Genomic DNA, 12,466 nt, shown 5'->3' with positions numbered 1-12,466 from the left:
CACACTACAACACATGTCCGGCCATTCAATACCTTTTTTTCAGCCTTCAAAGCTTTCTGCGTCTTTTCAAGGTCAGATGCAAGTTGCTTTCTCCAATCTCTCTCCTCTGATAATTTACTTTCAAGTACTTCAACCTTCTCCTCGTGGCTTTTCAGCATCTGCAATTGTTCAACAGCAGCATCTGTTATGAGTCACATCCACAGTCTTTCATACACTAGAAAGATGAGGGCTGGGATTCTCCAAGCTGCAGCCAGGATTTGGATTCCCAATTCCCATGGCAACCCAGGCATCCAAATCCCCTAGACAGATTTGGAAATCCCAGCCAAGAACCCTAAATTACCTTGTCCAGTACTAGTTCTCAGAGATCATCAACATATCAGAATCACAGACAATATATAGACCATGCTAAAAATACTAGAGGTGCAAGGCGTGGGGTTTTAACTCAGTAATGATGGAAGGAACTTAAGAACATAAGAACATAAGTGATCCATCCCGTCGCCCATTCCCAGCTTCTGGCAAACAGAGGCTAGGGACACCATTCCAGTCCATCCTGGCTAATAGCCATTGATGGACTTATACTCCATGAATGTATCTAGTTTTTTTTTTAACCCCGTTATAGTCTTGGCCTTCACAACATCCTCTGGCAAGGAGTTCCACAGGTTGACTGTGCACTGTGTGAAAAAATACTTCCTTTTGTTTGTTTTAAATCTGCTGCCTATTAATTTAATTTGGTGCCCCCTAGTACTTGTGTTATGAGGAGTAAATAACACTTTCTTATTTACTTTCTCCACACCAATCATGATTTTTTGATCTCTATTATATCCCCCCTTAGTTGTCTCTTTTCCAAGCTGAAAATTCCCAGTCTTATTAATCTCTCCTCATACGGAAGCTGTTCCATACCCCTAATCATTTTTGTTTCCCTTTTCTGAACCTTTTCCAATTCCAATATACCTTTTTTGAGATGGGGTGACCACATCCGCATGCAGTATTCAAGATGCGGGCGTAGCATGGAATTATATATAGGCAATATGATATTTTCTGTCTTATTATCTATCCCTTTCTTAACAATTCCCAACATTCTGTTCACTTTTTTGACTGCCGCTGCACATTGAGTGGATGTTTTCCCAAGAACTATCGACAAAGACTTCAAGATCTCTTTCTTGAGTGGTAACAGCTAATTTAGACCCCATCGTTTTATATGTAGCAACAGCTGGGGAAGATGGAACCATTAGACAAAATGTTGTCATTGGACATAGGGTTGTCCCAAGGCACGGTGGGGGAAGAGAAGAGGTACTTGATGAGAAAGGTCAGAGGGGACATATTATCCCTTTCCCCATGCCATTAATTAATATTCTGCTGCAATAATAACACCCTTCCAGTCAATGGGGCAGCCTGAAGAATGGGCCAGAGGAGGAGCCGGAGACAAAGAGATTATGGGAAAGGAGAAGTGTCGACAGTGGAGCTGTGCAAGTAATTGATTTTTTCAGTTCCTGGCTAAACTGAGGGGAAAAAATTACCTTCGGGCTGACTTGAAATGAAAATTATTTGAATTTATTGGCAAACCAAAGAAGTTGGAAAATTTTTGTTCCAGGTCAAACAAATCATTTCGATTTTGGGGTTTCTTTTATATCTTTTTCAATAAAATAGAAGTAGTTTAGAATTGAAAAACTGAAATGCTTCAATTTTTCAGGGTTTTTTTAATATAATTATTTGGTGAATTTGTGAAATGTTTTGGTCAACCCAAATCTGCATTTTTTGGTGAAAAAATTTTTGGGCAAAAATTGTTGCCCAGCTGGGCCTGGATGGGCATTGACCAGGAGACGGGAAGGAGGCAGCTGGAGCTGGCAGGGCATTAATCAGGAGACAGGAGGGAGGCAGAAGTTAAGGGTGTCATACTGGATGGGGGCAGAGTTGTATAGTGCCTCAGAAGGAAGAACAGGGAGTTTAAGCTTCAGGGAGCCTGAGAAGGGATTCATGGGTGTGGGGGACAGGCTCAGAGTGGAAGGGATGCCAGATTATTATTGCTGCAGCCTGCTGGACAAACTGCAGGAGGAAGAGATGCCAAAAATGCTGATTCCCTTGTCATGAACCAAAGAAGGGCTGACCGTTCCGGAACAACTGCATGGGAATAGCAAGTATCCACCCAATTGAATTTTTAACCAGAACAGTTGGTTCCTCAGCAAAGTTCTCTTACCTCTTGGAAATCTTGCACTTTTTTAGTTGTTTCTTGATCTTTCATGTTGGCTTCAGTTTTATTCATCTGTGCTTTGAGTAACTCCGTCTCTAAACTTGTGATCTTGACACAAATAAATCCCCAGTTTAAAAACATACACTTGCCATTTGAATCATGAAAACATGTATGATAGAAACAGCAATTTTAGAAACAGAGAGGCTGGGAGAAAATGCTGAGAGCTGCCTATGCCACACAAGCTCCAGCACAGTCTATGGATGTTGGTCAAAAGGGTGGATTGGCTGCTCAGGACCAACCTGTAAAAGTGAGAACCTAGCTGCACAAAAAGGGTCTCTGGAAGAACTTGGGAAAGATATCCAGACACCTTTTTAACATTACATCCCCCCATAGATTGCTCTTTGTGGGCCTTCATCGAAGAGGAGCAGTCGAGGAGCCCAACAGATCCTGTCATTGTGGTACAGAGAGGCCTCCCTAACCCATAAATGAAGAAAACTTCTTCTTCCCCTACCCAACTCACATTTGCCTTTGGCCCCACTCCTCCTCCAGCAGAGCTCCAGAGCACAGTTGTCATCCAGGCTGATGCTGGGTCAGATTCATAGCTTCTTCTAGCCTCTAGCACCAGGGGGCCATAATGCTGGCTTAGAGATCAGTCCTGCAAGGCATCAGGCACTCTGGACCTGACCCAGCAAAGCATTTAAGCACGAGTGTACCTTTAAGTTGAGAGTAGTTCCATTGATCTCTCCAGGGCTACTCCAATGCTGAACGATAAGCAGTGGACTAGGGCCTTAAACATCCTCTGGGGATCCTCCTAGCGTAGGGCACTCTCATGGGGACAACAATGAGCCCTATAGGCTGGGATTGGCAAGGGTTTTAGGGAATTAGAAGCCCCCCTCCTTGTGACTTGTAGAAGTCAGGCTCATGCTTTGAGTGCTGAAGGATACAGGTTCAAACCCCACATCAGCTGAAGCAGGAAGTCATTGTATTCACTCCGGCTGTCAGCTTCTGTTCTTTGTATAAACATTTCTAATGACTTTCACATCTCCAGACAGCTGAGCTGACCTCCCAGAACCAGCATGAAGCAAAAGTGAAAATGCAAAGTAAATGGCTATATGCAAAAAGATATAAGGATACATTCTATGGAATGACACTAAAGATTAATGTGCCATTTTCACGTGCAATTTCCATGTACAAATATACTTTAAGGCAGGGATGCCTCACCTGTGGCCCTTGGGCTGTACACAGACCACTACAGCATTTCATCAGACCCGTGGCCTGCTTCAATACAATATACTAATGGCCGATTCACTAGTGTTTTGTCATCATGCTTACATCACTTTAGTTTACACAAGGAAGTATCATAAGTATCTTTACAGTTTTTTCCCTGTTTTCTATCATTCATGTTTTATGCACTGATTTCTTTGTTTTTAAATAGACAATACTGTACATAGGTTCTTTCTATCTAAATACATACGAGACAAGCTGAACTTTAAATATAAATCAATACAGGTGCCTTGAAATCTTATTAAAATATGTAGAACCTGCTTGGCCCACATAAGGCTGTACTTAGGTATATGTGGGCACCACTGTTTTAATGAATGACAAATTCACACAACTGAGGACTCAAGGGTCTTACAACATTTTGTTTTCTTCTTGCATTCTTCGCACATACGCAGTTGTCATCATCATTCAGTATTCACCTAAGAGCTGCTGAGCCTCTGCAAATCCCATTGACTGTTTTAAGTGATTACAATGTAATACTGTAAATTGAAACAAGGAGATTGACTTGCAGTTGTACTATTCAGCCACTAGATGTCTGTGTGCTACGTTGTAAGTCCCAGGCAGGGAGGGGTATCTGAAGCTGCTGAGGGAGCTGTGTTCTCTGATAAAGGCAGTGCTGCCAGCCCACCACAAGTTACGAGATTGCCTTAAAATCATAAGATTTTAAAAAAACCCAAAGTTTAGGTTCCTTTTTTTTGCCTTCTGGGTTTTGAGCTTTTCAGGGTCACACCTTTAAGCTTTCCTCTGCAACCAGAACTAGAAACGTCTTCTTTTTTTAAATGAAAACTGAGATCCACAGAATCACAGGACTCATGGATCTTGGGCTTTAATAAAACACCAGATATTATGTATCAGAGGGGTAACCGTGTTAGTCTGGATCTGTAAAAGCAGCAAAGAGTCCTGTGGCACCTTATAGACTAACAGATGTATTGGAGCTTGAGCTTTCGTGGGTGAATACCCACTTCGTCAGATGCACGTAGTGGAAATTTCCATAGGCAGGTATGAATATGCAAGCAAGAATCAGGCTAGGGATAACGAGGTTAGTTCAATCAGGGAGGATGAGGCCCTCTTCTAGCAGTTGAGGTGTGGACACCAAGGAAGGAGACTGTGAATGGCTAGCCAACTACAAAAGCAGTTTTTCCTCCCTTGGTGTCCACACCTCAACTGCTAGAAGAGGGCCTCATCCTCCCTGATTGAACTAACCTCGTTATCCCTAGCCTGATTCTTGCTTGCATATTCATACCTGCCTATGGAAATTTCCACTACGTGCATCTGACAAAGTGGGTATTCACCCACGAAAGCTTATGCTCCAATACGTTTATTAGTCTATAAGGTGCCACAGGACTCTTTACCAGATATTATGAGACTCAGGATGAAAATCGCAAGAGCTGGCTGCACGGTAAATGGAGGTTCAAGGAGGTCTGTGACTCTAGAGATTATGACACAGACCACGCTATCTTCCTTCTGCTGGTATAGGACAAGGGTTGGGGTGGGGGAGAACTGGCAAAGCTACCTACTGCTTTAGATGGAAACCCAACACTACTTAGAAATTGTCCTTTTGAACGACTTTACCCTCCTAGCAAAAATGATAGCGAACTCTCCCTTCAGTGAAAAACATAGTAGGCTACTCCCCAAAGGGAGCTTACCAAAAACCATGGGCTCAAGGTCCAAATGTAAGTGCTACAGGTAGGCACCTAAATCTATAGTTAGGCACCCAAATAAATGGCCTGATTTTCAGAGGTGCTGAGCATGCACAGTTCCCACTAAAGTAAATGATGACTAGGTCAGAACCTGGAGATACCACCCAGTTCTGTTTCCTAGTACAAAGGGAAACAGGGAAAGACATTCAGGTGGAAGGCTTACAAACCAACCTCAATTCATCAGCACAAAACTGCAAGTCATCAGGAATTTAGGACCCAAGATCCAAGCTGTCAGGTGAAGGGATTCTGGATCTGAGGATAGGGATTTGGACTATTGGAAAAATAAATCTAGACACCGGCCACAGGTTCTAGCAGCACCGCTCCTGATGGGCCCAGGATAGAGTTATCATGATGATCCTGGGCTTTGTCTTATTTTAAAGCTCAGAAGATTGATAGGAACAGGGCAAGGTGGGAAACAGCTGCCTGCCCCAGTAGAATAGAGAAGCATCCACCAATAACTCTTGATCTCTGTGTACCCTGTAACAGAACACAGGGTATTTTGAGCTGCAGTGTGATGCAATGAGATCTCTGGATGACTCCACTTGAGACACAATGGCATTGGCACTGTATTCTTGAGAAACCTCTCTTGCTGGTCTTGGGGCTGTCCACCAAAAGATGGTCTTGGCTTCTAGATGAAGGGCGAAGGAAATGGCTTGGTTTTTGAACAGCCGTATAGCTGGAATGCCTGGGAGTTAATTGAAATTTGGCACCTCAATAGCACTCACTGAGAAACAGCACCCAGCTTTGTTACAGAGGGGATAGGTTTGGATTTGACACTTATCCATGCTTGACAAATCAGGTTCTAAGCAGTCAACAGATTGAGGAGGTTTGCAGCAGAGCTGGGAGCCCAGGCCAGATCTCTGTTGTGATGGAGCCATGTCCTCATCCACTGTGCCTCACTAAAAACAGGGTTCCAAATCCATGCACAGGTTCCACCACCTGTAAAGTGGGGCTGCTTTGAAAGCTACCAATCAGTAAGTGCTAAGAAAGGGCAAAGTATTTTTAGGCTATTTTACAGACCAGAGAGCTCAAAGCTCAATGACTTGCCTGCCCAGCACTGCGGTGGGTCAGATAGAGACTTACAAGCCCAAGTACCTTGTTTCTGATTCTAGGTCTCCCACTTATCAGCTGTGATGTAAGTCACCTATCCTTCATGTTCTCCTGCATTGATTTTTCCTTGCAGATGCCCACTTACGGAGTCACATGTCTGGTCTTGCGAGTACCCAGAATGTTCCACGACAGTTTGGTCGCTAAGGAGCACATGCTGGGCTCAGCATTCTATATCAAATACCTAACGGGACACTGCAATACTCCACTTTCTCTTCCAGTGCCAGCGGTCCTGGAACGTGTTTCTCTTCCCTTCCTAACATAGTCTCCTACTTGGTTGGGGGAGTTGCCATTGTACTGAGATTAGTCAGTCAGCAGTTGGAGTATCATCCCCAGTTCGTTACTCAGAACCCATGAGAAAAGACAGAAGAACAGAGGAAGGTGTATGGGACACAAGGATCTATACCAACAAAAACTACAGTTAACAGCAAGAAACTCCTCTTCTTGGAGTATTACCTTTCTGCACAAATCAGCATTACTGGAAGATTAACAGGCAGTAAGGTGCCTCAGATTTGTGAAGTGACATGAGTTTAAACTGGACGTTATAGGTTGAGTTGGAGTTTCATAAGGTTATCTAATTAATGTGTCTTATTAGCATTTTTGTACCAGATATGGTTATCTTACATTTTGTGAAGCACCAAGAGTTCCCAGAGGATGGTATTGGGCAGTTGCTCTTCTCTGGCATGGTGTCATGTGGTTCTGGTCTGATGCTCTCCTTGTTCAACATGTGTATGGGGCAACTGGGGGGCGAGCAAGGAAACATGGCTCATGATGATGATAACTAGCTGTATATTTCTATTTTTTTGCCTCTGGCTGGTGTGGTGAGTTGATTTACCCAATGTCTAAATGGAGACTGGGGCGTGGATGAGGGCTAGGCTGGCTGACACGCAGTCCATTTCAAATTGAGATAATGCCTAGAGATTGGGAGAAAGACTCAGATGAAAGAACAGAAATGATTCCAGTATCTCCAAGGGACTGGATACTCCCAATATTTGCTGCTAAGTTTTGCAAGATGCGGGTCTGGTGGAAACCTATTTGCAGCAGTTCCCAAGAATATTTCTTACCATCTGCCCTTGGCAAGGAGGCTGTGTCTGTTTCTTTCAGATGTGGGACCTCACCTTGGTCCAGCCATTTCTCTAGGCAAGATGACTACAATGTACTCTACATGGGACTACACCTTCAGACCATGCAGAAATTGCATCTAGAGCACAGAGGGGCAACTTGTGTATTAAATGGCGTTTCACCCAGAGCACACATTTCTGAGTGCGGCTTCATGTTGTTTTTGTCTTAGAAATCCCTAAATGATTCGAGTCTTCTCGGCTTGAGCAACTGCCTCCCTCCTGATGTGACACCACGGCAGTTGTGAGCTCATGCTGTCAGCCTCCTGGAGGACCTGGGAAAGGCCTGTGCCAGGACGTTCTTGGTGAGGGGTCCTGATCTCTGGAACTCCTGTCCCTACATGGGTTGAGCCAAGCCACAATCTGGTGACCTACTGGACACGCTATAAAACTCATTTGTTCTCCAAGGCTTGGGATGGTGAAGAATGGGAGGAGACATTGATGGCTTCACTTCATTGCTATGGTTACAATCACACCTACATTAAGGCCAGAGCCATAGAATCGTGGAATATCAGGGTTGGAAGGGACCTCAGGAGGTCATCTAGTCCAACCCCCTGCTCAAAGCAGGACCAATCCCCAACTAAATCATCCATGTGAAGGGACCTTGGTGTAACTGAGAATATGGCCCCTGGAGTTCAAGATAAGTGCACACAGAATCAAAATAAAATCAAACGTTCCTAGAAACAGAGGTGTTGGGGTCTTATGTTCCAAGGACATTCAGAGTGATATCGCATGGCAGTGAGAGAGTGAATCTAAATGTCCTTGGATTCAAGATACAGGAACCAAGAGTAGCTTTTCAGAAGCATCAGGAGAGCCATAGGCTCCCTGTTCAAACAATGGAAGAGGAAAAAAGGACGAAGAGAAAGCCTAGTCAGATCTGGAGAAAACACTACCTGCACCTGCAACGCTTGACTGCAAGGACCTAACAGTGCCAAGCGAGCCCCAGAGCCAGGCCTCACTTAAACCTTATTGACACGAGTGAACTATTACTGCTGCTTCTTTTCCCTGGTATGACTCTCGATCCCATGAGGCTGAGGTTTCCTCTGACTTCTCTAGGCTGCAAGGCAGATCTCAGACTTGAAGAACTCTCCTTAGATCTGAACTGGGGACCATTCATTGACCTGTGGCCAAGGTAGCTGGAAAGTCTTTAGAGGATAACTTAGCCAGACCCTCGGTGTTAGATTCTACCAATGGAGCCTCAAGAGCTTATTCTAAAAGGAAGAGCTGGAGACGGCTCTCTCTGGCTTTTCAGGCCTCAAGAATGAAGGCTGCCCAAACTAACCACAACCTCAGGGAATGCTGCTCACAGACAGGTAAGGGATGGAACATGCTGATCTGATAGACGTCTTGGGTCTATATAAAGGGCAGCACTTAAAGCCAATCCTCTTACTGGTTCTAGCCATGGAGAATATCAACATCACAGTAATGAGTCTGAACACACATGGAAATGGAGGCAAAACCCTCAAAAAACAGCAAAAACGGACCCTAACTGCTATCCAGAAGGTTCCAGGCTTGCACACTGCAGTAGGGTGGATCTATACAGGAAGAACAAGATGACGACATTTGGAGGAACCAAGTGTGCTATACCTAGACTGTAGATGCAGCAGGCTACCCCTCTTGGAGCTAATGCTTCAGAACTTTGAGCTCTGGAGATCCCGCACATGCCTTGTAGTAGGGGCATGGGCTTGCTAGTACTTGCTAGTGAGGATTTGCTGAAGCATTTGGGGGACCTTTTATAAAAAAAACAGTCAAAAAATTCAAAAACAGCTGGGTGGGTTTTCTTGCAAATTTACTGAAAAAACAGTATTTGGGGAGAGATGAAGTATGACAAATTTCAGAGCCAAAGAAAAACTGTTGAGGAAGTAATAAATGTCTAAAGTCAGCTTCCTAGTGGGACAGCAAACTCAGCCTTCACTATCACTGACAGCTCTGGTTATAATTTCTTTTGGTATTATATTTAGCGCCCCCTAAAATATCTGTTCACAGCAGATGCATATCCTCTGATCATGAGTATCTGCTTGTCAACACATAGGGTGGATTCTACTATCTGGATATCTCTAACTCCATTAGAACTGGAGGAACCAGGGCTGGATATACTCTGAATGTCCAGTTGCTCTAAAACATAGGCACCGCCCTTCTATATTCATTACCCCTTACTTCTGAAGCACCTCTAAAGTGGGGACATCTCAGAGGTCAGAGAGTTGCAGCACTCACATTGCATTGCAGCCTTTGCTTTCCTCACACACTGGCTCTCCTGCATTAATTCTACAGCATCGCTTTTAGCCCACCTCCTACTCTCACATCCATGCCTGTCTCTCCACTCCCCCCAACCCTGCCATCCCACGTGCCATTCCTCTGTCCACTGGCACAACATAGCTGCAGCTCCTCCCTGAGGCGGGTCAGCACAGCTGCTATTATTGAGCACATGCCAGATGTCCAGTTACACAGCCCACTATCACTGTGACTACTTGATTCTCCTCACTGGCTCTCCAAAAAGACAATCCCCAATCCTGATGCACCCTTGGCTCAGGCCATCTGAGCAGTAACACAGCCCCAGAAGGAAACATTTACAAAAGGAACCCCTGCCTGATTCCCAATGGTTCAGAAGCTGATTCTGTCATTTTTCAGTATTACTGGAAGCCCTTTTAAATGGCCTCTGACTGTGAAAAAGACGACACTGCTCTGTGCATAAGAATCCTTACTTCCAAAACACAAGTGTCATAATTAACTGTTTGATTTTTTCATCTCTTCTCCCAGATTTCTGGATTTGGTGGATGTTGCTAGTTGTATATCTGCTGAACCAAAAAGCACAGCAACATGCAATGTTATATAAAATATTGTTTTATTTTATTTGTCATTGTATAGCGCCAAAAGGAGATAAAGGTTAAAAAGAAATATCTGGCGCTCTTTAATTCTAACTTACTTTCCTGTGAAGTCCTTCAATCTCACCCTCAAGATGTTCTCTCTCTTCTCTGGTTTGGTTCTGAGTTTCTCCCAGAATCGATTCTAACTCTTCATTACGTTCAACCAAATCCTCGTGTTCTCGCTGCAGCTTCTGTAGCTTGTGCAGAAGCTGAAAATTCCTGCCCTCAATGTCGTCTATTACCTTTCGGCACCTAGACACCAATGACAATAATTGCTATAACTGCTAAATTAACATATAATCACACAATCATTACAATCCTTCATGCACCTGGCAGAGACCAATCACTGGATGGGGGTTTGGGGAGAGTACACAGGAAAGCACACAGGCTCCCCAGAAGTATTTTATAAACTCCAGAGATGAGGCATGTCTGTCCTGGGTGATTGCAGGTCTGGACTCAGGTAACCTGGGACTCTGATGATCCCACTGCAGTCCCATCCCCAACATGACCCACCTTAGCCGTCCCCTGCTGCACCTTAGCCCCATCCCCTGCTTGGCTACTCACACAGAGCCCTCTGCACTGGTGGGGGTGGCGAGGACCCTCTGGTCAGGTGGGAGTCACCTGAAGAGCAGCAGGGGCAGCACAAGGCCATTCAGCTGCCCAAAAATTGATGGAGACAAGCCAGGACTCTCCTTTCCCTGATGCATCCAAAGAGGAGCAGACAAGGTGGGACAGGCAGCAGGCACCCCTCCTCTCTTAGCAGCTGCGGTGGCAGGGTGGAGAGAAATGAAGCTTTGACCCTCTAGAAGACCCCAGTCTGGGGGTTTAACTTAAAAAGTGAATGCCTTGATAGGAGTTTGCAACATCATATAGTAGTAAAAAAATAAACAACAACAAAGCAGCATGACTTTGGGACGCAGAAGGAAAATGTAGACTAGATACCAGGGAAAACCCTCCTGACAGCGAAATGTATCAGACTACCAAGTCATTTTCCAAAGGATGTGCTGGAAGCCCCATTGCTTAAGAAATGTAACATGAGGCTGGAGAAAGCCATGGAGAACACGTTGGAGGGAAATCTCCTGCCCTGACCCTGGGGGCTAGAGGCCAGCTGAGAGCTTTATTACCTCCAGTGCTTATGATTTATGAACCAGCGAACAAAGCTAACATTAAAAGGTCTTTTAAAGCAAGCAGTAAATGCTCCCACACCAGTGACATTAACATTGCAAGAAGGGAAAGCTGCTCCGGGACAACTAGTGGGTTCTTGAATGGGGCTATATGGAAGCAACCGAGGAAGGACAATAGGAGGTGACAATTGAAAGCACAATTCTCATTGTCAAGGTGGAGATTTTGAAGCAAACATAGATCAGATTCACTTGTGTTTTCACTTTGAATTTGGTTAAAACTGCAATGACTGAGCCATTCCCCTTGGCTAGCCACATCATTCACCTTTTATGAACAGTCTCATTATTCTGATCTCTTCTTTCCTGAACTGAGTCAGCTTTGTCTACAGCACACTCTTCTTCAAACCTCGCTGGATCTTTTTTATCCTGCATTTAAAGAATATATTTAAAGTCAGCAGAGATTTAAGAAAAACATAAAAGAGAAATCTCGGAAATGGCTGTACCCAAGAGCATCCTAATGTACGTAAGTTACAGTGTAAACAGAGAGGAAGTAGAATCTTCTACCCTCAATCCCACTAGGAGTGTAATGGAGCCAATCAGTCAACATCGGTTTACACTAGCAGAGATTTGTTCTTAACTTTAAATGCATTTCTAAGCCCCATATGTCCTAAAGTCATATGAATCCATATCACTGAGCCACACTCAAATTCTAGAATGGAAATACACAAAATTTGCCTAATTAGAACGAAAGCACAGTTGTGCTATATTCTTATTCGTGTTATATGACTTAAGAGAAGAATAAAGCCCATTTATTTTAAACAATTTCTCAGATGGCAACCTGAAAATCAGCTGTTGAAAATACCTGCAGTGAGCAACATGCGTTTTCTTCTGTTTCATCCATTCCAGGCACTACAAGTCCTGGTTTCTCATTCTTTTGATACTCACAAATCTCTTCTTTGAGCTTTTCAACCTTTAAAGGCAAAAAGAGTCTCTTGTATTTCCATTGTATCTTCATCTGGCCAGCTAAAGTCACTTTACAACTCACAGCAAATCAGGAAAAGGAGAACAGCCCAAATAATTACCCATA

At 44.1% G+C, this 12,466-nt stretch overlaps 1 protein-coding gene across 4 annotated transcripts in view; it reads right to left on the bottom strand.

Moving 5' to 3' along the window:
• Positions 1 to 12,466, bottom strand: part of CCDC30 (coiled-coil domain containing 30) — a 137,857-nt gene that overhangs the window by 58,972 nt on the left and 66,419 nt on the right. For all 4 annotated transcript variants that reach the window (XM_073316525.1, XM_073316527.1, XM_073316528.1 and 1 more), the window contains 5 exons: positions 12,242 to 12,349; positions 11,705 to 11,805; positions 10,318 to 10,510; positions 2,195 to 2,296; positions 33 to 158 (listed from right to left, as the gene is read on the bottom strand). In XM_073316525.1, the coding sequence (XP_073172626.1) occupies positions 33 to 158; positions 2,195 to 2,296; positions 10,318 to 10,510; positions 11,705 to 11,805; positions 12,242 to 12,349 (630 nt within the window). The remainder of the gene's footprint in view (positions 1 to 32; positions 159 to 2,194; positions 2,297 to 10,317; positions 10,511 to 11,704; positions 11,806 to 12,241; positions 12,350 to 12,466) is intronic.

Source organism: Lepidochelys kempii, chromosome 18 (genome assembly GCF_965140265.1).
Source record: "Lepidochelys kempii isolate rLepKem1 chromosome 18, rLepKem1.hap2, whole genome shotgun sequence".
Classification (NCBI taxonomy): domain Eukaryota; kingdom Metazoa; phylum Chordata; order Testudines; family Cheloniidae; genus Lepidochelys; species Lepidochelys kempii.
This window is presented reverse-complemented; position numbering and strand designations above follow the sequence as displayed.